Genomic DNA, 22,037 nt, shown 5'->3' on the forward strand with positions numbered 1-22,037 from the left:
CCAGGGCCTGCCCACCCTCCCAGGGAACAATTCCTAATTCCCAATATCCCATCCAGCCCTGCCCTCTGGCACTGGGAGCCATTCCCTGTGTCCTGTCCCTCCATGCCTTGTCCCCAGTCCCTCTCCAGCTCTCCTGGAGCCCCTTTAGGCCCCGCAAGGGGCTCTGAGGTGTCCCTGGAGCCTTCTCCTCTCCAGGTGAGCAGAGGAGGCAGCTCCCTGAGCCTGGCTCCAGCCCTTGGCTTGGAGTATCTCAGTGGCTCCTCTGGATTCCCACATGGCCCAGGCAGGCAGGGCTGGGCTCTCAGGGCTCAGGCAGCCCCAGCCCCCTGAGCCTGCAGCCTCCTGGCAGAGATGGCTGGAAAAGCCTGTGTGCATTCCTGAGTGCCCTGCAATAACAAATCAGGAACTTATTCAGGATTCCCCAGAGATACCCACACACCACACACAGGCTTCTCAGCTTTTATTCATTTATCCAAATCAGCAAATGCTGTTTTTCCATGGACAGCTCACCTTAGGGTAGCACCAGACTCCTGCTGCCTGCACAGCCACCCTAGCTGCAAGGAATGCTGCTTCACATCCTGCAGTTAAGGAATTGCCTCCTCAGGGATGTTCTATTGTCAAGGATCCCCTCCCTGCTGGGCCCTTGGGTGCTCTCACACCCCTTTGTTGAAGCCTTTACACCTGCAGCACCTGTTTGGGGCCTTTTTCCTTCACACACACACACTGCCACATCTCCCTCCTTTCCCCAGGCATTCTCATCTATTGGATAGATCCTGTTAATGCCCCAAACCTCCTTGATTCCAGCCTCAGACTTAGCAAAGCAAGCCCCAAATCCCTCTAGTCACCTTCCAGCCACTGTTCTGCACAGCCCCCCATGCTGAGGGCACTGCTGAGCCAGGGCTTTTCCCTTAGGAGTTTTTTTTTGGGGGGGGGGTTTGCCTTGAGTACAAGGGAAACAGCACTAACACCCCCATATTACTGCAGCCAGAGGCACCACCAAGGCCAGGGAGAGAGCCTGGAACTCCCCAGTCACAGGGACTGAGAGACAAACCCTGAACACCCCTCCCAGCACAGCCTCAGCCCTCTGAGGAGTTTCTAGGGGTGCTGCATGAGGACAATTCCATCCCCCTCATCCAAACTCCTCAGGGTGAAGCTTCTGCAGCCTCACCCTGCAGCTGGCACTCAGTGCCCACATGCTCCATGGTGTTTGCTCAAGATGAAAAAACAGTGCCCTGTGCTGGGGGTGGGAGGTCAGCATGGGCAGGAAGCAGCACACAGAGGGGGGGACACTGCCAGGCACATGGGGGCACAGCTGAGAGGGCCATACCTGCCTGGGGCCAGGAAGCACAGACTCTGCAGGCAGGCCAGTTGTCACCCCTGCCTGAAGGGACTCAGGCAGCTCATCAGAAGATGGAGCTGGATGGATTTTTATATTTGGGATCTGTGCCCAAAGTCCAAATAGCAGAAGGAACACACAGTTCCATCCTCCTCCCAAAGGGACTTATCGTGATTCACCAAGGTCATCACTCATAGACTTCAGATTTTGATTGTTGTGTTTTTCCCCCTTAGAGGATTCAGGAATAAATGGGAACACAGAGTGATTGGAAACCACTCTACACCAAAGTCCCTGGCACCCTCACCCCCTCCCAGGGACAGGCCTGGCCTTGGCAATGCCCACCCACAAATGCTCTGGCAGAACTCTTTCCCAGCACTAAAGCCTGCACATCAAAGGCAGGCAGAGGTGAGGAGCAAAGCCTGGCACCACAGCTCTGTCTGGGCTGTGGTTCCTTTGCCCACTCCCATGGGGCACAGACCTATTCCTGTTCCTGCTCTGCTGCCTGGGCACTTCCCTGCTTGCCAGAGGCAGGGGAAGCTCAGCAGTCCCAGCTCTCCCTTCTCTCTCTCCTGTCTTTCCAAGGGATCCCTGCCTTGCTGGGATCTTGGCACACCAGGCCAATGACCTCTGCCATAGAGCACTGACCACAAAGCCAAGTTCTTGGGGATGGAGTAACAGTGATGTCCTGCTTCTGGCCAGGACAGGGTTCATTTCTGCAGGACCAGGACCTCTCCTGTACACTTTTGTTATTACTGTTACTGTTCCTTATCTCAGTGCTGTTTCCAGTAAAATGCTTTTATTTCTACCAGTGATATTCAACTTTTGTGCCTCCAGTTCTCCTCTCCATCCCACCCCAGGGGAGAGGAGGTGAGGAGGGGGAGTAGGTGAGTTGGGAGTGTTTCAGTGAATGCCATTCCTAAACCACCAACGTGATCACACCCAGCCCTGAGGAGAGCAAGAACCCAAAGTGAACCAAAGTGGGCTGGTTGGAGGAACAGGCTTTGAAGCCCAGATCTGGGGTGGCAGTAGAGCAGACATTCCAACTAGGAACAGGGCTGCAGTTTAAGCTCCACTGCAGCTCAAAGAGCCAAACATCACAAACTCCACTCCCTTCACCCCTCCACAACAAACTGCCTTTTTTATGGCCTCAGATCCATTCTCTGGGCCAATCCCCATGGCACAGGAGGAGCCAGGGACACGTTTCAGAGGCCCTGGGGAGCTTGGAATACAGGAAAGGATAATGAATTGATTGCTGTGTGCAACTGTCACCTTTCTACCACCACCCAGACCTGAACAACAAGGGCCGCACAAAGCTTAAGGCAGACAAAACTTCTAGGCTTGGAGCTTCTCCTCCAAACCTAAACCTTTCAAACAAAGGTCCTGGGAGCCTTGAGTCAGGCCCCAAGAGCAGCTGGTTGTTGTCCTCTGCTGTCCCTCGTCCTCCCAGCTGTGTTCTCTGGTGGCCATGGCCTCCTCGGTGCCCTGCAGGCTGCGGTGGCCCTTGGCAGAGCCCCGTGCTCCCTCTCCCAGGCACACTCAGCTTCCGGGTGGAACGGTCACCCGACGTCAGAATTCCTGCAGCCACCAGGAGAAAGGGACAGTCACTGTCTGCTGGGACACTGGGACAAGGGGGCTACAGGTTTTCCAAAGGGAGAAGCAAGCAGAGGGCAGCCAAGGATGAGAGTGCAGCCCTGGTGTGTGGGCTCCGAGCGAGCTCTGGGCACATGGCAGTGAGGGACGGTGTCCCCTCGGTGCCACAGCCTGGGACAGGGCAGGGCAGCTGTTTGTTCCCACTCACCCTCCTGGCTCAGTTATGGCTTTGGCCAGCTCTGCCCGCTCTGCCCCAGGGCTTGGAGCCTTTGGAGGTTTTGAGTCACAGTCTGCAGAGCTTTTCCTGAGGACAAACCAAAGGGAAAAAGGAGCATTAGGAAGGGGCCAGGAAGCAGGAAAGAACAGGCTGCTCTCAGCCACTGCTGTGCTGCTCCTGCTCTGAGAACAGGGGTGTCTCTACTGTCTGCAAGCTGCTGGGACAATTTCCTGTCACCAGGAGAACAGGACACAGGATTAGGGAGCCACTTCCCCAGCAGCTCTCATCACTGAGCAGGAGATGCAGGGACCACCCCCCACCTCCCAACCTGGACCTGCCACCAGGGGATGATGGAGAGCCCAAGATCTGCAGCAAGAACAGCACCAACTCCAGAGCCTGGAGACTTCCCTGAACGAGCAGGGATTCTCCTAACAACAACTCCAAACTACCAAACCCCACCCAGCCATGCCTTCCACAGCACAACAGCCCCTCCACATGCCCAGAGTCCTTCCCAGCTTACCCATCTCTCCCACACACTCCTCCAGCACAGCTGACAGCTCAGGCAAGCTCAGGGATTTCAGGGAAGGCGGCCACCCTTCCAGCACTGCAAGGACAGGGACACAGTTAATCCATCTGCAGCTCTCTGGGACACAGCACGCAACAGATTGGTGTTGCAGGGAAGCACCCCCAGCCAAAGGGATTCCAGTTAGGGCTTCTGAATCACATAGGAAGAGAGCTGGAGCTGCCTGTGCCAAACTGAGGGGTTTTCTGCCAATTCTACCACTTAGGAATTTACGTTTTTAGACTGCCTGGGTTGTTTATTAAGAGAATCTCAAAGAGATTAAGTGTAATGGACAGAAATCAATGGACAGGATCTCTGCTTGTCTCACTTCTAAGACAGGAGCAAAGAACAGGTCACAAGGAACATGTCACAGGCAGCAAGATAAGAGAGTCCCAGAATCATGGAATGATTTAGGTTGGAAGGGACCATAAAGCCCATCCCATTCCACCCCCTGCCATGGATAGGGACATCTTTCACTAGACCAGGTTGCTCCAAGTTCCCTTCAACCTGGCCTTGAGCACTTCCAGGGATTATTTACCAGCTCCTAGGGATAAGGAGCTGCTGGGTCAGGCCTGCCCAGCCACAGAGGTTGTCCCATGGATCCAACAGCAAAATCCCCACAACTGGGTTAGGGAACCAACCACCCCTTCTGGTTCAGACCCTGCTCCAGTGCACAGGGTGGTAACAAACCCGAGGTGCAGCCACAGGTCCCTGAAGCAGGGCTGTCACTGGGGCCTGTGTTACACCTCTGCATTTTGAGTCACGAATGCCTGCCAGACCCCAAAACTGGAAGTGGCCTTTTCTCAGCATCCTTACTGAGAAACTCTGCAAGTTCCACTCCAAATACCCTGAGAACAAGAACTCAACTCACTCTAAGAGCCTGGCTGCTCATGCATTCCCAAATTCCAGCAAGGAAAGGCAAGCAGGGCTTTGCCCTGGGCTCACCTGGGCGCTCCCCGGGCCGCTCGCTCTCGCCGGTGCCGTGCTGCTCCCGCGTGTCCGGCGCTCCCTCGCCCGCCCGCTCCGGGGCCAGCCGGGACGACAGCTCTGCCTGGCAGCTCCTGCCAAAGCACACCCAGGCCATCAGCGGGACAGGGACAGCTGGCAGTGCCACTGCACGTCCTACAGCCTGCAGTACCTGCACGGGGTGCCCGGGCAGCGCCTCTAAGGCCCTGGGGTACAACCTGCTCCTTGCTGCTTCCTGCGAGGAGGAAGTGGTGCCTCAGCCCAAGCCTGGGGTGCTGGCACTGCTCAGCTCCCAGCCACTGCTCCCCATCTGCAGCCACAGCCAGCTCTGCACAGAGGAGCTGTGGGGGGACAAGACAAGGAGGGGCTGGGGTGAGCAGCAGGAAGCCCAAGCCAGGGGCTGTGTTGGTCTGTGGGAGAATGAGGCCCAATTCAAGGTTTCTAATGGGCAAAGGAAATGACCTCAGGAGAGGCATGAGGGGCACCCAGGTTCTCAGGCTGTCATCACCATCCCACCAATTCAAGCAGTTGATGTTCAGAGCAGGACCCTTCTATAGCAGCCTCAGCTCCTCAGTCAGGGGGACAGGCCAGGCTCTGCCCCTTGCAGTGGGAATATTGCTCTGCTGAGCTACTGGATCCAACTTCAGCTCACCCTGGCTTGGAAGCCAGCAGACCACACTCAGTTGGGCTAGGATCCATAAGCAGCAGGATTTATTCCACTTTCAGGGATGTCCCTATTGTATCACTGGTCAGAACAAGGTCAGTGATACAATGAGTCAAGTCCAACTGGGGCCCAGAGAAAAGCACCACAAAAGCAGTAAAAGGAGTGTCAGGAGGTTAGTTAGATTATTCTGCCAGTTGTCACAGAGTTGCAAGAAAAATATTCTTCACTTGCAAGTTACTGCACATCCTTTGCCAGGGTACAGGGTAAAAACTCCTTTTTGTATTCAAAAAGGTCCTGGTCACCAAGTCTTACCCTGGGTAGGCACAGCCTCAGCCTCTTGGTTCCTTCTATTTGAAAGAGGAGAACCCAGCACCCCCAAAAAGGCCACTTCCAGCTCAAGCATCTGACCAAAACTCCACATGTGCTCCCATGGCTGTGGCTTTTCACTGGGGAAAGTCAGGCAGGATCCAAATGTGTTCAGGTGCCAGGTAAGCTCTCCTGCCTTACCCTGAGCATCACCTGTAAGGCTGCCAATATGGCCCCAAATCCCATTTCCCAGCAGTGTCAGTGTCACTTCCTGGGAATGACTTACTTGATCTGATCCAGCAGGACTCCAGCATCCGTGGTGATGGCCTGAGCGTCTCTGAGCTGGCACTGGATGGCATTCCAGGTCTCATCCCGCTCCATCAAACAGCTCTCAGCCACTGCACGCAGCTTCTGCTCCTGGCACACCTGGCCCTTCATCACCTGCACCTCTTCACACCTCTGCAGAAAAGCACACTGGGGATCAAGCAGGGGGCACTGAGCATCTCTCAAGTCACTGCTATTTTAATGTCTTAGGCAGCCAGAATGTTCCTTTCCAGTGGGAAAGGAAGCTGGATGAAGCTTGTACAGTGAGTATAGGTTCTCTCCACACTAAGCCCAGCCCCACAGTTACAATTCCCCCTTCCTCTCTGTTTACAAAGTTACTTATGAGTCCAAATTTCCCAAAACAACACAAGTCTGTTCACCGATGACTGCACCATAAAAATGACACTGCTGGGAAAGAGTAGGAATTTGATTCCTGCCCCTGGCTCCTACAGTTATCAGTTGGATGGGAAACAGACAAAGCAGCACCAAGGATGAGGAGTGGGTAAGTTCTACTTGTGCTGTTTGTACACCAAGCGTGTCCACTCTAAGTTGTGGCTTGAGGTGAAGGAAAAACCACCAGAGGCACAACAAAACCACAGCACTGATGGCTCCCTGCAGGGCGTAGGGTCCTGAGGAGCTGGCAGCAGCCTCACCTTGTGCAGCTGGATGGCCAATTCCTGCATCTCCGCCTCCAGCCGGTCGGCGTAGGCCAACTCCAGTGCGTCGCTGGGCGGGCGGGCGCTGCTGTGCCAGCGCGCGATGGCCGAGGTCATCTTCCTCTTGGGGCCAAACAGCCTGGGGGATGGAACCAACACGGGTCAAGCCCTGCACCCCCTGTCCCTGAGCACAACAGGGCACCATGAGCACCTCTGCAGTGTCCTGGTCTCTTAAAGGTGCCTCCAGAAGCAGGAGCGTGTTACAGCTGAGGATACGGGGATGTTAAAGTGTGGGAGGCAGCCAGGAGAGAGCAGCACTCCCCAGCTACACATTCCTGACCAGGCTGGATGTGGTTTGTAGGGGGAAGCTGGGACAGACAGGACAGGACAGACACTCACGTGATGCCTATTTCCTTCAGGTCACTCTCTGTGAGGGTCAGGAAGATCCGGAGATCCACATCTTGCTCCTCAAACACTTGCAGGTATTTCAGGCACCCAATCTCCTCAAGGAATGTTGCCAGGTCCTGCAGTCCAGGCAAAAGAAACTTAGTTACACCCTCTCAACAAAAGCATCACCATTCCTCCTAATTATAAATATTTGCTTCCTCTTGCTGTTGTAACACCTTTCTGGGTTCCAGCAGCAACCACAACTTCTCATGGTTCCACAGTCACACACCAGGACTGGCCTCTGCTGCAGCCACATCTCTTCTAACAAGTGCAGAGCAGAATGACACAGAATCAGCTACCCCAGCCCACCCCACTGCCAAGTCTGACAGACCCACAGGCCTGAAGGGTCTAGGAAACCACTCCCAGCAACAGCAACATCTCAGCAAACAGCTCCTCTACAAGAAATTGCTGTTTCACAAGCATTTAAGTTTGGACCACAAAGTGTTTTGGTAACCGTGGAAAAGCCTCCCACCCCTGGCACAGTGACAGAGCCTGCAGGACAGATCTGTGCTTACCTGGGGCCCTGTGTAGGCCGGGGGCTCAGGAAGGACCAGGTGCTGGCAGCAGCCCCCAGCCCTCCCCAGGCACTGGCTCCACTGGCTGTCACTGTTGCTGTAGCGGGTCTTGCCCTTAAAGCTCTTGGCTTGTTTCCGACTCGGGGGGCTGTTGGTGTGGTCAGAGTCCTGGAAAAGAAAAAAACCACCCACAGAATGGAAAGGATGATTGTGCAGAGATGGCAGGATCAGGGGGGGCTGACAAGTGCAGGCTCCTTCAAGACCTAAAGGCCCTTTTGTACTGCAGCCCCAGAGCTGCCTTGACCCATGTGAGCTGTGAGTGACCTCCAACCTCTTCCCCTTCCTTGGTTTTCCTGTCCCTGGAAGAGCCTTTCCTCACCCATCCTGGTCCTACAGGCTCCCATGGCAGTAGAGTCTCCCATGGGTGAAAGCACTGCCCAAGCTGAAGGCAAAGAAAAGTAAATCTACCTCATTGCTTTCCAAGGAGCCTTCACTGCTGACTCCTGGGACTCTAATCAGGTATTCACTGCTGCTGCTGCTGCTGCTCCTGATGGTTCCCAAGCTGTTGCTGGACAAAGCACTATCCTCTGGAAAGGAACAGGAAAAAAAATAGTGAAGTACAACTTCGTTACATTCTGGTTTAGTTACACAATTACCAGCAAAACCTTCGGGAGGTGTAAAGGAAGGTGAGATTCAGAACAAGGCTTCATGTGCAACACTCAGCACACAAGATGACCCTGAGGCAGATTTCACATCTGATCCCCAGCACCCATCTTTCCCAAGTCTGTTTGCCACCAGAGACACTTCTGGAAACAGCCATACTCTGTCTTCTTCTCACCCCCCTTCAGACTATTTGTACAAACTGATGTAATTACCACACTGAGCTTTATCTTGTGTAGCTAAACCATCCCAGCCTTCCCTCAGGAGAGACATTCCAATCTCAGCATCTCAGTGGGACAGGAAGCCAAGGCCTGGCCTCCCAGCCAGGTGTGCACTGCATTTCTCAGACAGTGACTTACCCCTGCTGCTGCTGCTGTCCACGTCCAGGTCGTTGATGGGGGAGGTGACGTCCCTGTGCCGGATGACACCTGGCACACAGCTGCCATCGTTGCTGAAGGTGACGTAGCCCTGAGGGGGCACCTGCTCTGTGTGCAACAGGAAGGGAGAACAGAGATTAGGATGCAAGCTAGTCAGGGAGGCTCCTGCAGAAAATGTAACCACTTCTGGATCTGAAAATAACCAAAAGGAGAGACTGTGCTCGCAACTGACAAGTTTCATTCTAAAAAGCACAGAGAGCACCTGATAAAAGCAGGTTCCTGCAGCTCCCTCACATGACCCCACAGCACATGAACTTCATTTACATGCTTACATTGAAAGAAAGTCAGAGAAAACACCTTATAGCAGAGATGTACCTTAAACAGCAGCTTCCAGCACTCCCTCACCTTGTTATATTCAAATTAGAAAGGAGAGAAAGAGCTGCTTAGGAGAGCAGCCCTGCACACCCTGCAGAACCAACACCCCTGCAGCTGTGCTAAAACACCAGGAGAATCCCACTGGCATTTAAGCTGACAGAGTCATTCCAATACAGCCTGGGGGATAACACAGACTTGTGTTTAAGAGAATGAACTGAGCTTTGAACATGCTTCCAAGTCCATAATCTTGGTTATTCCAAGCAACCAGTCTGAGAAATACCTATGACAGTAAAATAAACCTCCTAGCACTGCATCAGGATGCCTAACTGGGATCATCTTTCTCTTGGTCTATTGCAAAGGTTTTGCAATTTCATTTTTAGAAGAATTTCAAGCATCAGGGAAGGCAAAACTCACAAGCTCACTCTTATGATCAATGATTTCTCGACCACTGTGAGCACCTCCCTGTCATCAGCTTCAGAAGGGGTCTCAAACTTTTGAGCCTGCCTAAAAAGGGAAACTGAACTGTTCTCAAGAGTCAGGGGAACAGCAGTTGAGGTGAGACCAGAAAAGTATCCCACTCATCAATATCCAGCCTTGACAAGAGCGTTCAGGGGATTTTCTTTCTAACCCAGACACTGGACAGTGAACACCTTCATACAAAGCTATCTTTGTCCTGTATGAACCCCAAATGAATCCCAGCAAATCAAAAACAGACAGCAGGAACAGCTGCAGTGCATTTGAGGTCTCAGGGGACTGTCCCTCAGGCTCCCAACTCTCCTCACCATAGCAAGACTGCTTCCTTCCCCCAAGGCCAATTGCTGTGATCTTGGCCAAGGCCTGGGGCCCTTCATGGATGCTGGGACCCTTGGTCCTACGTGCAGGTCTCTGTCTCTGGGGAGCAGAACATGATTCATCTGAAGAACTCAGCTCCTCATAGTTGCCTGTAGTTCAAACAGAGGTTGTTAATAGCACAGGAAGTCATTTGCCTGTTTTACTTGCTACTGGTCCTATAAGTGCAGTGGAAAGAAAAAGAGAAATGTTAAAGAGTGAGGGTGGAACAGCTAACCTAGATCAGAAAGGGCCAGCAGACAAGAGTTGTTGGATTCATGCCTCTTTCATCCTCAGAAATGCTGGAATTCCCAGGATAGACCAGGTAGCACTACCCCATCTACCCAGTATAACATACTTCCAGACTATCAAACATCTCACTTCAGGTTCATCTTAAAATGAAAAAGGTCAAACATCTGTTACCTGGACCCCTGCAGAAGACCTTGGGCACTGGGGCTGCATGCAAATCTATCAGCCCCACAATCTTGGTGTGGCCATACTTCATGGCCAGGGTCCGTGCTGTGGCTCCAGTGTTATCTCTGACATCTGCCTTCACTCCCTGCAGAAAAAACACCTGGTTAAGTGCACATGGCAGAGGGCAGTGTAAAAAATATATATTTATATCAAAAAACCACCAAAATTGTCTTAGCTCCTCCAGCAGCAATACAGGCTCACCTTTGACAGACAGCTCAAGCTGCACTAATACCCTGAATGCCTTTCTAGTTATCTCCAATTCCTGAATGCCAAATAGCCCAGGGCTCTTGTGCACTGCCACTGGGAACAGGTTTGTTTGATCTGAAGTGTTTTGCATTGCTGCCTCCTTCTGGCAGTAAGCTGGACCAGTCAAATGGGATTTAAACCAAACTGTGTAAGAGCCCTGCATGCTCATGAGCTTTTGGATGCAGATGTCCAGTAGCCTGAGCATGCAAGCCTGTAAACACAATAGAAAAATTACAGCTTCAGTTGTTTCCTAATTCAGTCATTATTCAGTTACATTTGGACAGTCAGACCTCACTCCTATTCCTACAAGGCCAGTGTAAATTCATGGTATCAGCTTGCAGACAGCAGATACTTTGAAAACAGTCCTGAAAGTCTGGGACTTCAGAGGTGACTGTCATCAAGGAGCAAACATAACACTGTCAACAAAAAGCACGGTGTCAAATCTGTGGTAGTTCCTCTGAGGGCTGGAACCAGACTTTCAGCTACCCAGAGAACTGTCAGGACACTTACATGATTGAGAAGGTACTGAACAATTATCTCATGGCCAGAAGCAGCTGCTTCCATCAGAGGAGTGTATCCATACACTGGCTCCCTGGGGAGAGAACACACACATGGACAGGTATAACAGCTCATGCTTTGCCATTCTCTAACAGAGCATTTCCACCCCTCAACCTTTGCTGATCACAGACTCCATGATGTACTGGCTGTCCTGTTGTAGGATTGATTCCCTGTAGAGATTCAGTGCTCTTAAACTGGCTGCACAGCAACAGATTACTCTTCCAGCTGCACATCTGCCTTTAAGAGCCCAAATCACTTGCAGGAGCTAATGAAGTAAGAATCTCTTGTTGCCCTCAGGCAATTCCATGTGCATAAATGTGTGCTGGTCCCAAGGCATAGGAATGCAGGGCACACTTCAAAAACCAACCTGAACTCTGAGTATATAAAAAAAAAAATCAATAAAAAGACTTATGAAGTGCACTTGAGTTCAGAAGGTGTCAGTGTTCAGCTGATAATTAAACAAGCAGTAAATCTAATTTAATAAACAGTGACAACATGGGCAGACTTCAATTCAGTCTGCAGGTCACCTGTCCCTGTATTAGCTGTGCCACATCCTGAGGTACAGGGGGAAGACAAAAGCAGGTGTCTGTTGGAGTGTGTTCAGCTGCCACCTGTTGCTTTCATACTGAATGACAAATGACAGTGAAATTATTGCCAGCCAGGAGTCTATGTACATGGAACTCTAATCATACTTCTATTGTTTCTGAGGCCTGCCTTTTATAGCTTTCCCAAAACTCTCTGATTTTAAGGATTCCCACATGAAATGACAGATTCCTCCTTACTTGCAGTTGGCATTTGCCCCATTCTCCAGTAAGAACTTGACCATCTGCTGATGCCCAGCGCTGGTGCAGTGGAACAAGGCAGTCCAGCCATGGATGTCCTTCATCTCCAGCTCTGCCCCTTGCTGCAAGAGAACACACAATATTCCTTACTGCATCTGCTCTGCTCAGGCTTTCAGCCAATGCCCTTTTATGCTGGGACACCAGGAGTTTAAATTCAATCCCACCACAAAGCAGACCTCACACCAGAACACAGTGGCAGCTTGTGGATAATCCCACCCTGAGCATTTACACCACCTGCTGTGGCTGCACCTGTGTTCATGGGATACACACCTGTAGAAGGAAGTAAGCCACACTCTCATTGCCACAGCTGGAGGCCAGCATGAGGGGAGTCTGCCCTTCTGGGGTGGGGATGTTCACGTTCACTCCCGCTTCCAGCAGCAGGTGCACGATGTTGTCATGGCCAATGTAGGAAGCATACATGAGTGGGGTCCAGCCCCCACAGTTCCTCTGGTTCAAATCCAGGTCTCCACTAAGGAACAGAGGAAAGAAATCACACGAACTGCTGTGCTGGAGCTGTGAACCACAGCTGGCTTCTGCAAACTCTTGTTATCATCTAGCACTGAAGCCTGCATGGGAATTGCTACCAGCTCCAGCACAACCTCCCCCAGACTGCAGGATCACAGAATGCTTTGGGGTAGAAGGGACCTTAAAGACCACCTCATTCCACCCCCTACTAAAACACTCAGGAGGTCAATTTTATCAGCAGATTTGCCCCTGGAAACTGTGCCAAGAACCCTTTGGGAGCCCCAGTGATGTGCCCCTGTTGCCCCAACCAGTGAGGCATTGGTGCCAAGCACACCCGCAGCAGGTGGCACCGGCCCTGCCATCGGTGCCAAGCACACCTGCAGCAGGTGGCACCGGCCCTGCCATCGGTGCCAAGCACACCCGCAGCAGGTGGCACTGGCCCTGCCATCGGTGCCAAGCACACCCGCAGCAGGTGGCACCGGCCCTGCCATCGGTGCCAAGCACACCCGCAGCAGGTGGCACCGGCCCTGCCATTGGTGCCAAGCACACCTGCAGCAGGTGGCACCGGCCCTGCCATCGGTGCCAAGCACACCTGCAGCAGGTGGCACCGGCCCTGCCACCGGTGCCAAGCACACCCGCAGCAGGTGGCACCGGCTGTGCCATTGCTGCCAAGCACACCTGCAGCAGGTGGCACCGGCCCTGCCATCGGTGCCAAGCACACCTGCAGCAGGTGGCAGGGGCCGTGCCATCAGTGCCAAGCACACCTGCAGCAGGTGGCACCGGCCCTGCCATCGGTGCCAAGCACACCTGCAGCAGGTGGCACCGGCCCTGCCACCGGTGCCAAGCACACCCGCAGCAGGTGGCACCGGCTGTGCCATTGCTGCCAAGCACACCTGCAGCAGGTGGCACCGGCCCTGCCATCGGTGCCAAGCACACCTGCAGCAGGTGGCACCGGCCCTGCCACCGGTGCCAAGCACACCCGCAGCAGGTGGCACCGGCTGTGCCATCGGTGCCAAGCACACCCGCAGCAGGTGGCACCGGCCCTGCCATCGGTGCCAAGCACACCCGCAGCAGGTGGCACCGGCCCTGCCATTGGTGCCAAGCACACCTGCAGCAGGTGGCACCGGCCCTGCCATCGGTGCCAAGCACACCTGCAGCAGGTGGCACCGGCCCTGCCACCGGTGCCAAGCACACCCGCAGCAGGTGGCACCGGCTGTGCCATTGCTGCCAAGCACACCTGCAGCAGGTGGCACCGGCCCTGCCATCGGTGCCAAGCACACCTGCAGCAGGTGGCAGGGGCCGTGCCATCAGTGCCAAGCACACCTGCAGCAGGTGGCAGTGGCTGTGCCATGCCCAGCCCAGCCCCTCTCACCGCTGGATGCACTCCTGCACCACTTGGTACTGGCCGACGGAGGAGGCCGTGTGCAGGTCCAGGGGCACGTCCAGCTCCTCGCGGCACAGCACGGGCCCCACCCCGTGCCACATGGACAGGCTGCGGCTCAGCAGCTCCGACTCGCTGGCCTCGTCGCTCAGCTCCGACATCCTGCCCTGAGGAGCCAAAGCAGAGCACAGCACTCAGCTGCTGATCCCTGTTTTCCATACAGTTACAGCTCCACGCTGCCACAGGCTTGGAAGGTGAGGTGTGGGGCTTCAAATTCTTACCTCAACTTTGATTGACTCCTCAACCCAAAACAATAATTGCTGCTGAGAAGATTTTATTGGAAGTTTTCTCTTGCTGTAGAAAACTCTGGGATTCCAATACACTGGAAAAATAAAAGGCAATAATGCTAAAGCCTACAGTTTTCAAATCTCATTTTAAGATTGCAGAAGCAGTGGCTTTATTTCCTGCCTGCCTAATCCAAACATGCCTAAGGCAGCTTTGAATAACCTCGACAAGAGAAGACTAAACATCTATTTAAGACCTCAAGGTAGGCTTAGTGTTTTACAAAAGGATGCAATTCTTGCTCTGAATGTTTTATAATGCAGGGAGAGAATTAAGAATTCATGTCTCAGACATTCCTGGTCTTGTCCATCTGTCTTGCATTACAGGATGGTCCTGATTAAATTAAGACACGGTCATTAATAATGACAACTGCCCACTGCTCCCAAAACCACTCTGTCACCTGAAGAGGGTGCACCCTCCACTGTCACCAGGTTGTAAGCAGATTGTTTCTACCAGTTATTGTTTCAGCCCTTCAGAGGCAGCCAGCCCCATCTCAGTGAATCCTGGAAATGCTGAAACACAGGGAGCAGCAGCACACCTACCCATTCATTATCCGAGCACACCCCCACTCCTGCAGACACATCTTAATTACAGAGCTCCTCCACTCCAGGACTGCCTGAAAGGTTTATCCCAGGCCCAGCCTTAGGGAGCAGCTGCAGAGGAATCATTTGAACCTCTCACAGGAGAGCATTCTTGTCTGGCACTCCATGAAGAGCTGCTCAGCACATCAGTGATTCCAGGATTCACTGCTCAGCACAGCTGCATCCAGCAGCTGAGGGCTTCAGCTGCAGCTCCAGGACACAGGATCCCGAGTGGTTTGGTTGCAAGGCAGCACTGGGTGTCACCTCACCCAACCTCCCTGCTCAGGCAGGGTCCTCTGAGCACATTGCACAGGGCTGTGTCCAGGTGGAATATCTGAATATCTCCAGGGAAGGAGATCCACAGCCTCTCTGGGCAGCTTGCTCCAGGTAATCCCATGGGAATTTTCCCTCTCTGTAATCTCCCTGCCCACCATACAGCACTCCTGGGGTTTGCCTGGTCCCTCTGCATAAGTTAAGCCAACATGAAGTCCTTCTTCTTCCTGGTAACTTCTTACCAATTTAACTCCTTGGATTCATTCTGGGGTCAGGCAAATGCCAAATGAGGAATAGAAGAGAGCAGGAACAGGTTTTTCAGCAGCAGCTGCTCCTCAGATTCCCTCAGCTGTAACATTTCAAGACCATACTCCTGTTTTCTGAGCAACTGGGAGTCTTTACCTTGCAAGCACCAGCCCCTTTTCTTGTACTATATAAAGAAAACTCCTTTCATTCCTACCTCTTCAGTCCCCACCTGGATCCTTTCTCTCCCACCCTCCTTTTGTTCCCCTCCTTCATCCTCAGCTTGTTAAGACTACAAAAGCACCATCTATTGTATTCCATCAGCTGGTAAGAAATTATTTCCCTTTAGAAATATCTGCACAAGGACCTACTTTGCCTGACAGCAGCAATTTGTAGTGCACTGGGCAACCCAGAGGCCTCAGGCAGGAATAAGGGAAGGGCCTGAACACCTCACAATCAAAACACAGGGAGAGCTAAGTGGACTGAAGTGGATCATAAGGGGGAAAGTAGGAGTGTCCCACTAAAACAGATTAAAGCTGCCCCAGGGAGGCCAAAAGGCAGTGAAAGGAGGTAGAATCCAGGGCAGTTTGTAGAAGCACGTTGAGGTGCAAGTGAAGCTCATTGTTCTCTACCCTCTTTGTTAAGTGGGCACATTAATTACAAACCACTCAGGTGTTTGGTCTTTGTCAGAATCAGCCACTCTCAGGTACAAGTTACCAATGCAGCCTTGGTGAGGTGATCCACAGTCACAGGACAGAACACCCAGGACCTTCAGCCTCCTACACCCCCCCTGTGCTCTGCCTACAAATTTGCTTTTTACTTTTTAAAGCTCTGAGATTTCCCCTCACACTGAACTTTAGCAGGTTGTCAGCTCTGCAGGCACCTGAGGACAGCTGCTCACAACCTCCAGGACAACAAGAGTGATCAGAACCCTCAGGACTGAAATGACAAGCCCTGAATGAAACAAAATTGGGGTTGTCTGGTGCAAAGAGGAGGAGCCTGGAGGGGACATGTGACACGAGCATCCAATACACAATAATCCATCATATCATGGAATACCAGGATGGTTTGGGTTGGAAGGGACCTCAAAGCCCATCCAGTTCCACCCCCTGCCATGGGCAGGGACCCTTCCACTATCCCAGGTTGCTCCAAGTCCTGTCCAACCTGGCCCTGGACACTGCCAGGGATGCAGGGGCAGCCAGAGCAGAACCTAAGAAGCTCAAGTCATTGCACAGAACATTTTAGATAAAGCCCACAAAAACCCCTGCAAAAGTAAACATGAGAGTACTGAGGGACACTGGGCTACCAAGAATAAATTTGCCAAAGACCTCCTGAACACTGACAGGCTGTTCCCCTGCTTTGGGACATAGTGACAAGTTCACATTTGTTAGAGGCCTCCCTCAGCTCTGCTTTCAGCTGGGAGAGAGTTCCTTGTCCTGCCAGCAGCTGGCACAGGCTGCTTTTGGATTCAGGATGAGGAGAGTGCTGATAACACACTGATGCTTTGGTTGCTGTTATCCAGTGCTTACCCTACACCAAGGACTTTGAACTTCCCATGCTCTGCTAGCAAGGAGGTGCCCATGAAGCTGGGGAGGCTGACCCAACCTGGCAGAGGGGTATTCCATTCCACAGAGCATGGAATTCATGTACTCTCAGTATGGGAGCTGGGAGAGGCCAATCACAGCTGGGCCATGGAATGGGAATCAGCAGGTGCTGAGGAATCATGTTGCTTTTGAGTTTCTTTTGGGATTATTTTCTCATGATAATTGTTATTATCATTATGTTTTACCTTGCTTCAATAATTAAATTGTTCTTACCTCAAGCCATGAGGTTTTTTATTTTCTTTTCTGATTCTCCTCCCCATCCCAGTGGGATGGAGCAGGGAAAAGCAGCAGCCTGGTACTTGGTAACCAGGTGGGGTCAAGCCATGTCACCTGTGAGGCTGCTGTTGTTATTTTTATTAAATTGAATCCATCAGCACTCAGCTATTTGTCAGGGTCAGAGCTCCGCAGTGCTGGGGCAGCAAACCCCACACTGCCCTGGATTTAGTTGGAGCAAATCTCAAACTAAATCCAGGGCAGAGAAAAAATAAATTTAGTATGAAAACTGACACAAAAAGCACTTTAGAGCCATACTACAATAAATGGGAGGTGATTTGAGAAGCAACCAGCCCCCAGCACAGAGCAAAGGCAGCACTGCCTGTTAATCACCCTCAGCAGGCACTGCTCAGCTCCAGGCTCTGCCCAAGTCACTCTCTCACATCCTCTGCCACAAGCACAGGTGACATCCACACGTGTCCTTCTGTCCCAAAATAGGGACACCCAGGACACCACAAGTGTGGAGGCTGCTGGGGGTTCCAACTGAGCCAGTAAACTGACAAGAGAGAGACATGGAATATCCTGAGTGGGGAGGGACCCCCAGGATCACTCAGTCCCACCCCAGGCCCTGCACAGACCCCCCAACACTCCCACCCTGTGCCTGGGCATTGTCCAAGCTCTCCTGGAGCTCTGGCAGCCTCGGGGCTGTGCCCATTCCCTGGGGAGCCTGGGCAGTGCCAGCACCCTCTGGGGATGAACCTTTCCCAAAATCCAGCCTGACCTGCCCTGGCCCAGCTCCAGCCATTCCCTGTCCCTGTCCCAGAGATCAGAGCTGCCCTGGGGAGGAGCTGCAGCCCCCCCTGAGCTCTGCCCTCAGTCTCCTTCTCCAGCTGAACAATCCAAGTGCCCTCAGCTGCTCCTCAGACCCTTCCCCATGCCCAGCTCCCTCCTCTGGACACTCTCCAACAGCTTTAGGTCCTTCTGATATTGTGGTTGCCCTCAGGACTCGAGGTGAGGCCCCACCAGGGCAGAGCAGAGCAGGAACACACTCCCCTTCCGCTCTATTTCCACTAAACCAACAACAGCTTATCAGAGGGAGTAAAAAAAGCCTCGCTGCATTTCTTTTTAAGTGCAATTGTTACCAGCTCAGCCACAACAGGAATCAGAACATCTCATTTTTGCAGCGTATCATCCTCAGCTAGCACAAATCACAGCTGCAGGAACCACACCAGGTTCATGAGGTGGGTGTGAAAAAACATTCCTGGATCCACAACACACGAGTTCAATCCTACCCAAATCTGTTGAAAATACACAAAATACACCAAGCTCTTCATCTTTTAATGCTTGGACTCAATCACTTAAAGGTCCTTTCCAAGCTGAGTGATTCTACCCCGAGCCTGTCACCCTCAGGCATATTAAAGCACATCAAACAACCTCAGAAAAACGAGGTAAGAGGCACAAAAGCACTTGAGCAGCCACATTAGGGAGCACAGTGCCCTGCCAGGGGCTGTGCCCGCCAAGGCAGCCGGACACGGCACCCGCACGGCTCGGCCCGGGCTCGCTCCGGTCACACAACAACGCACCTGAGGCGAACGGAGCGGCTGGAGCCGCCACACGCCTGTTACCGAACATCGCACAGCGGAACGGCTCCGGGGCCGTTATCCCCACACCTGCCTCCCTCGCGGCCCTGCCAGCAGCGCGGCCTCAGCATCGCAGACTTCAGCGAGCGGGCAGGAACCGCTGCGGCCACGGGCAGACCGAGTACGGGGAGTGCCCGGGGCCAGCCCCAGAGGTGAGTGCCGCCCCTACTGCTGCTCCCGACCGCTGTCCCGTCCCGTCCCAGCCCCGCAGCTCCCTCACCTGCGCCCCGGTGAGCGCCGCCGCCGGAAGTAGTCCCGCCCGCGCAAGGTATGCCGGGAGCGTCCCCGCCCTCACGGGCCGCGGACTACAACACCCAAGAGCCCCCGCGGCGCCGAGCCAATGGGAGGAGCCCGTGTGAGGGGCGGGGCGAAGGGCAGCCAATGGGGTTGGGGCTGGCCGCGGGCGGTTGTAGCGAGCAGCTCCCGAGGACGCTGCCCCGCAGCGCTGTCCCCGGCCCTGCGCTCGTCCCGGTGCTGCCGGTTCTCTGTGCCCGCCGTCCGGCCCGGCCCGGCGCTCAGCGGGGCGGTGGGCGCCGTGAGTGAGGGCAGGGGGGCGGGGCGGGGCCGGGAGCGGGAGCCGCGTTGCCATGGGGACGGTGCGCGTGCGCCCGCGGCCGCCATTGCGGGGCTGTGAGTGGGGCCCCTCAGCGAGCCCCGACCCTGGCCCGGAGCTCCCACCGGGAATGCCAAGCTCTGCCTCCCACCATTGCGGTATCCTCACCGCCTCTCCTTCCCAGCACACGTCAGTTCTCGTCACAAGGAGAAGCTCAGGGTTTCAAGTCTCAGAGTCATGGAGTCGTTAAGGCTGGAAAAGACCTCCACGATCATCAAGTCCAGCATCCGACCTCCGTGCCCAAGCTCTCCAGAAAGCGCTACTGCTAACAAGTGTTTGTTTTGGACACAGAGCGCTGCTTGCTCCCCCAGAGGATGCTGCATTAGCTGACTGACCAGTCAGATCCAGTGTCCATCCATAACCTTGGGATATTTATCTCGGATTTGGCACAGGGAGCCATCCTAGGCACTTTGTTTTATCCCCATGGGGCTCTTCTGACCCTTGGCAAGCTTTGCTCAGTGTCAGAGCACAGTGCTCCAGCTGTGAGGATTTCCCTCTTTCTTATCTATGTGAAATTCAGGGTTTGTCTCACACCAAAAAAACATCATAGATGAGGCCTATAAAGTATCTACAGAGGCAATTTGCAAGTTATAAACTTCTCAGGGAGATAATTGAGTTTAACTTCACATTCTGAGGAGTGTTCCTGGCCAATGCAGATAACAGTGTCAGTGTGATCCCTTGAGCAGTGATTTCAGTCCTGAACAACACTTAAAATAATAAAAATGTGATAAAATAATCACATTGTTCCTTCAGCGATGAACATACGTCCATGGAATCACGGAATGGTTTGGGTTGGAATAATAAGCACATGTAAAAATCACACAGTCACCAACCTCCCATGGTCCTTGTGGGTCTCTTCCAGCCCTGGGTATTCTGTGAAACCTCTGAACCAGAAATCATTTACTCTCATGTTTGACTGCCCAGAAAACCATGTGATTGTAGCATAAAATGTGAAGGTTTTCTCTGAGGGTGAATGATCTGACCTCTTAGCTCAGCTGCAGTTCCTACTGTGCTGTCTCAACTTCTCATGGACATCAAGGAACAGGAGGAAAGAATCCAATTTAGAAACACTTTGAGAGATCAAAATCCATGCATGTGTCTGTTCTTAACTATTTTTTAAAATAAAAATCCAGTGAAAACAAAAGTAAACATGAATCACATGGAAGGTTCTCTTCCCATGGCAGGTGGGTAGGAGAGAGACTTTAAGCTCCATTCCAACCCAAACCATGATGAGATTCTATGGCTTTGTGATCATTTTATCTGTCCTTTGGGTAGGGAGGAGGGGAATGTGAGGGAATTTGGGAAGAGGAGTCAATCCAGCTGAGAGCAGAGGTGTCAGCTTTGCTGCCTTTGCTCTGTTCCTGTCCCATCCCTGCAGGCAGAACATGGGAACATGCATGGAGAGGGCACAGTTACAGCACTCTGGCTAAAAATCCCAAAAAATTCTTTATAAATGAGGGGCCAAACTGCCCTGGGGTGTGTGTGGTGAGTAGGGCAGACAACTCTCAGCCCTTTCTGAACTCAGGTGCAAAGGAATAGCTCCAAAAATGCAGATTTTAAACATTTCCTGCTGGGAGTGCTGGCAATTCCTCACACACTTTGTCCTTGTTTTGCACTGATGTTATCTCATGTTTGGAGAGGTGTCCTTAAGCTCATCTTTCCTCTGCTTGAAGGGAAGCTGTCCCAATGGCCTCAGAAGCACCAAGGGAGGATGCAGAACTTGCAGCTGAGCCTCCTGCAGCTCCTGTGCAGGGGGACAGGACATTCCAGTGGGGATCCATCCTTGCTGCAGTGAAGGACCAGCTCCCATCCCTGGACTCTGACTCCTCCACAGTAAGCACTGAAATTCTGCCTTTCTTCTCTCTGGATCATGGAAAAAAATCTCTCAAAAGCAAGAGCAGGTGACCTTATCAGGCATTTTGGGGTGGCTGGTGTGCTATCCTGGGTGGGCTGTCTGTCCTGACTATAGAGCCCTGTGTGTTAATCCACAGCCCTCTGGATTATCCTTAATTATCAGAGTGTAATTGCTACCTCCTCTCCCTGTATTCTTTGGATTCTGCCCCACCTGCAGAGCTGCCTCCAGCCCTGGGGCCCAGCACAGACTTGGAGCTGCTGGATCAAGTCCAGAGGAGGTTCCAGGATGATCAGAGGGATGGAGCAGCTCTGCTGGGAGCCAGGCTGAGACAACTGGGATTGTTCAGCCTGGAGAGGAGAAGCTTTGGGGTGATCTCATTGTGGCCTTGCAGGGCCTAAAGAGGCTCCAGGAGAGCTGGAGAGGGACTGGGGACAAGGCATGGAGGGACAGGACACAGGGAATGGCTCCCAGTGCCAGAGGGCAGGGCTGGATGGGATATTGGGAATTAGGAATTGTTCCCTGGGAGGGTGGGCAGGCCCTGGCACAGGGTGCCCAGAGCAGCTGGGGCTGCCCCTGGATCCCTGGCAGTGCCCAAGGCCAGGCTGGGCAGGGCTTGGAGCAGCCTGGGACAGTGGGAGGTGTCCCTGCCATGGCAGGGCTGGGAAAAGATGGGCTTTGAGGTCCCTTCCCAGCCCAAACCATGCTGGTATTCTATGATATCATGGATTATTATGTACTTGAGGCTGGTTCTCTACAAGACATGTTGCTTTTTTGTGCTTTTTACCTGCCAAAGAAGCATAATTGCAGAAACCTTTTCATATGAGGTGTGAGACTGAGAGGTGTTTTGCAGTGTTCACTGGTGCAGGTTTTTCACTTGCTGGGTC

At 53.0% G+C, this 22,037-nt stretch overlaps 2 protein-coding genes across 2 annotated transcripts in view; one reads left to right on the forward strand and one right to left on the reverse strand.

Annotated features, from left to right (window-relative positions):
• Positions 1 to 445: 445 nt before the first annotated feature.
• ANKS3 (ankyrin repeat and sterile alpha motif domain containing 3) lies at positions 446 to 18,937 on the reverse strand. Its single transcript, XM_054643761.2, has 18 exons — positions 18,906 to 18,937; positions 14,071 to 14,171; positions 13,781 to 13,956; positions 12,214 to 12,412; positions 11,884 to 12,005; positions 11,054 to 11,135; positions 10,247 to 10,382; positions 9,778 to 9,936; positions 8,603 to 8,728; positions 8,052 to 8,170; positions 7,584 to 7,751; positions 7,021 to 7,145; positions 6,619 to 6,760; positions 5,928 to 6,100; positions 4,651 to 4,766; positions 3,664 to 3,747; positions 3,135 to 3,230; positions 446 to 2,911 (listed from the first exon to the last, which is right to left on the reverse strand). Exons 3-17 carry the CDS (start codon positions 13,948 to 13,950, stop codon positions 3,148 to 3,150), a joined length of 2,004 nt encoding a protein of 667 aa, XP_054499736.2. The 5' UTR covers positions 13,951 to 13,956; positions 14,071 to 14,171; positions 18,906 to 18,937; the 3' UTR covers positions 446 to 2,911; positions 3,135 to 3,147.
• Positions 18,938 to 19,276: 339 nt separating this feature from the next.
• Positions 19,277 to 22,037, forward strand: part of DNAAF8 (dynein axonemal assembly factor 8) — a 103,517-nt gene continuing 100,756 nt past the window's right edge. The window contains exons 1-2 of the mRNA XM_077186946.1: positions 19,277 to 19,962; positions 20,972 to 21,131. Coding sequence (XP_077043061.1) covers positions 19,949 to 19,962; positions 20,972 to 21,131 — 174 coding nt within the window. The 5' untranslated portion in view covers positions 19,277 to 19,948. The remainder of the gene's footprint in view (positions 19,963 to 20,971; positions 21,132 to 22,037) is intronic.

This window comes from Agelaius phoeniceus, chromosome 16, assembly GCF_051311805.1.
Source record: "Agelaius phoeniceus isolate bAgePho1 chromosome 16, bAgePho1.hap1, whole genome shotgun sequence".
Taxonomy (NCBI): domain Eukaryota; kingdom Metazoa; phylum Chordata; class Aves; order Passeriformes; family Icteridae; genus Agelaius; species Agelaius phoeniceus.

Bases quoted from the DNA above. Each gene is read 5' to 3' on its own strand.
- ANKS3 (XM_054643761.2), bottom strand. From the start codon at position 13,950: ATGTCGGAGCTGAGCGACGAGGCCAGCGAGTCGGAGCTGCTGAGCCGC. The intron at 12,006-12,213 runs GTGTGTATCCCA...GTTCTCTTGCAG, and splicing joins TGGCTTACTTCCTTCTACAG to CAAGGGGCAGAGCTGGAGAT. The intron at 8,729-9,777 runs GTGAGGAGAGTT...TGTTGCACACAG, and splicing joins AAGGAAGCAGTCTTGCTATG to AGCAGGTGCCCCCTCAGGGC.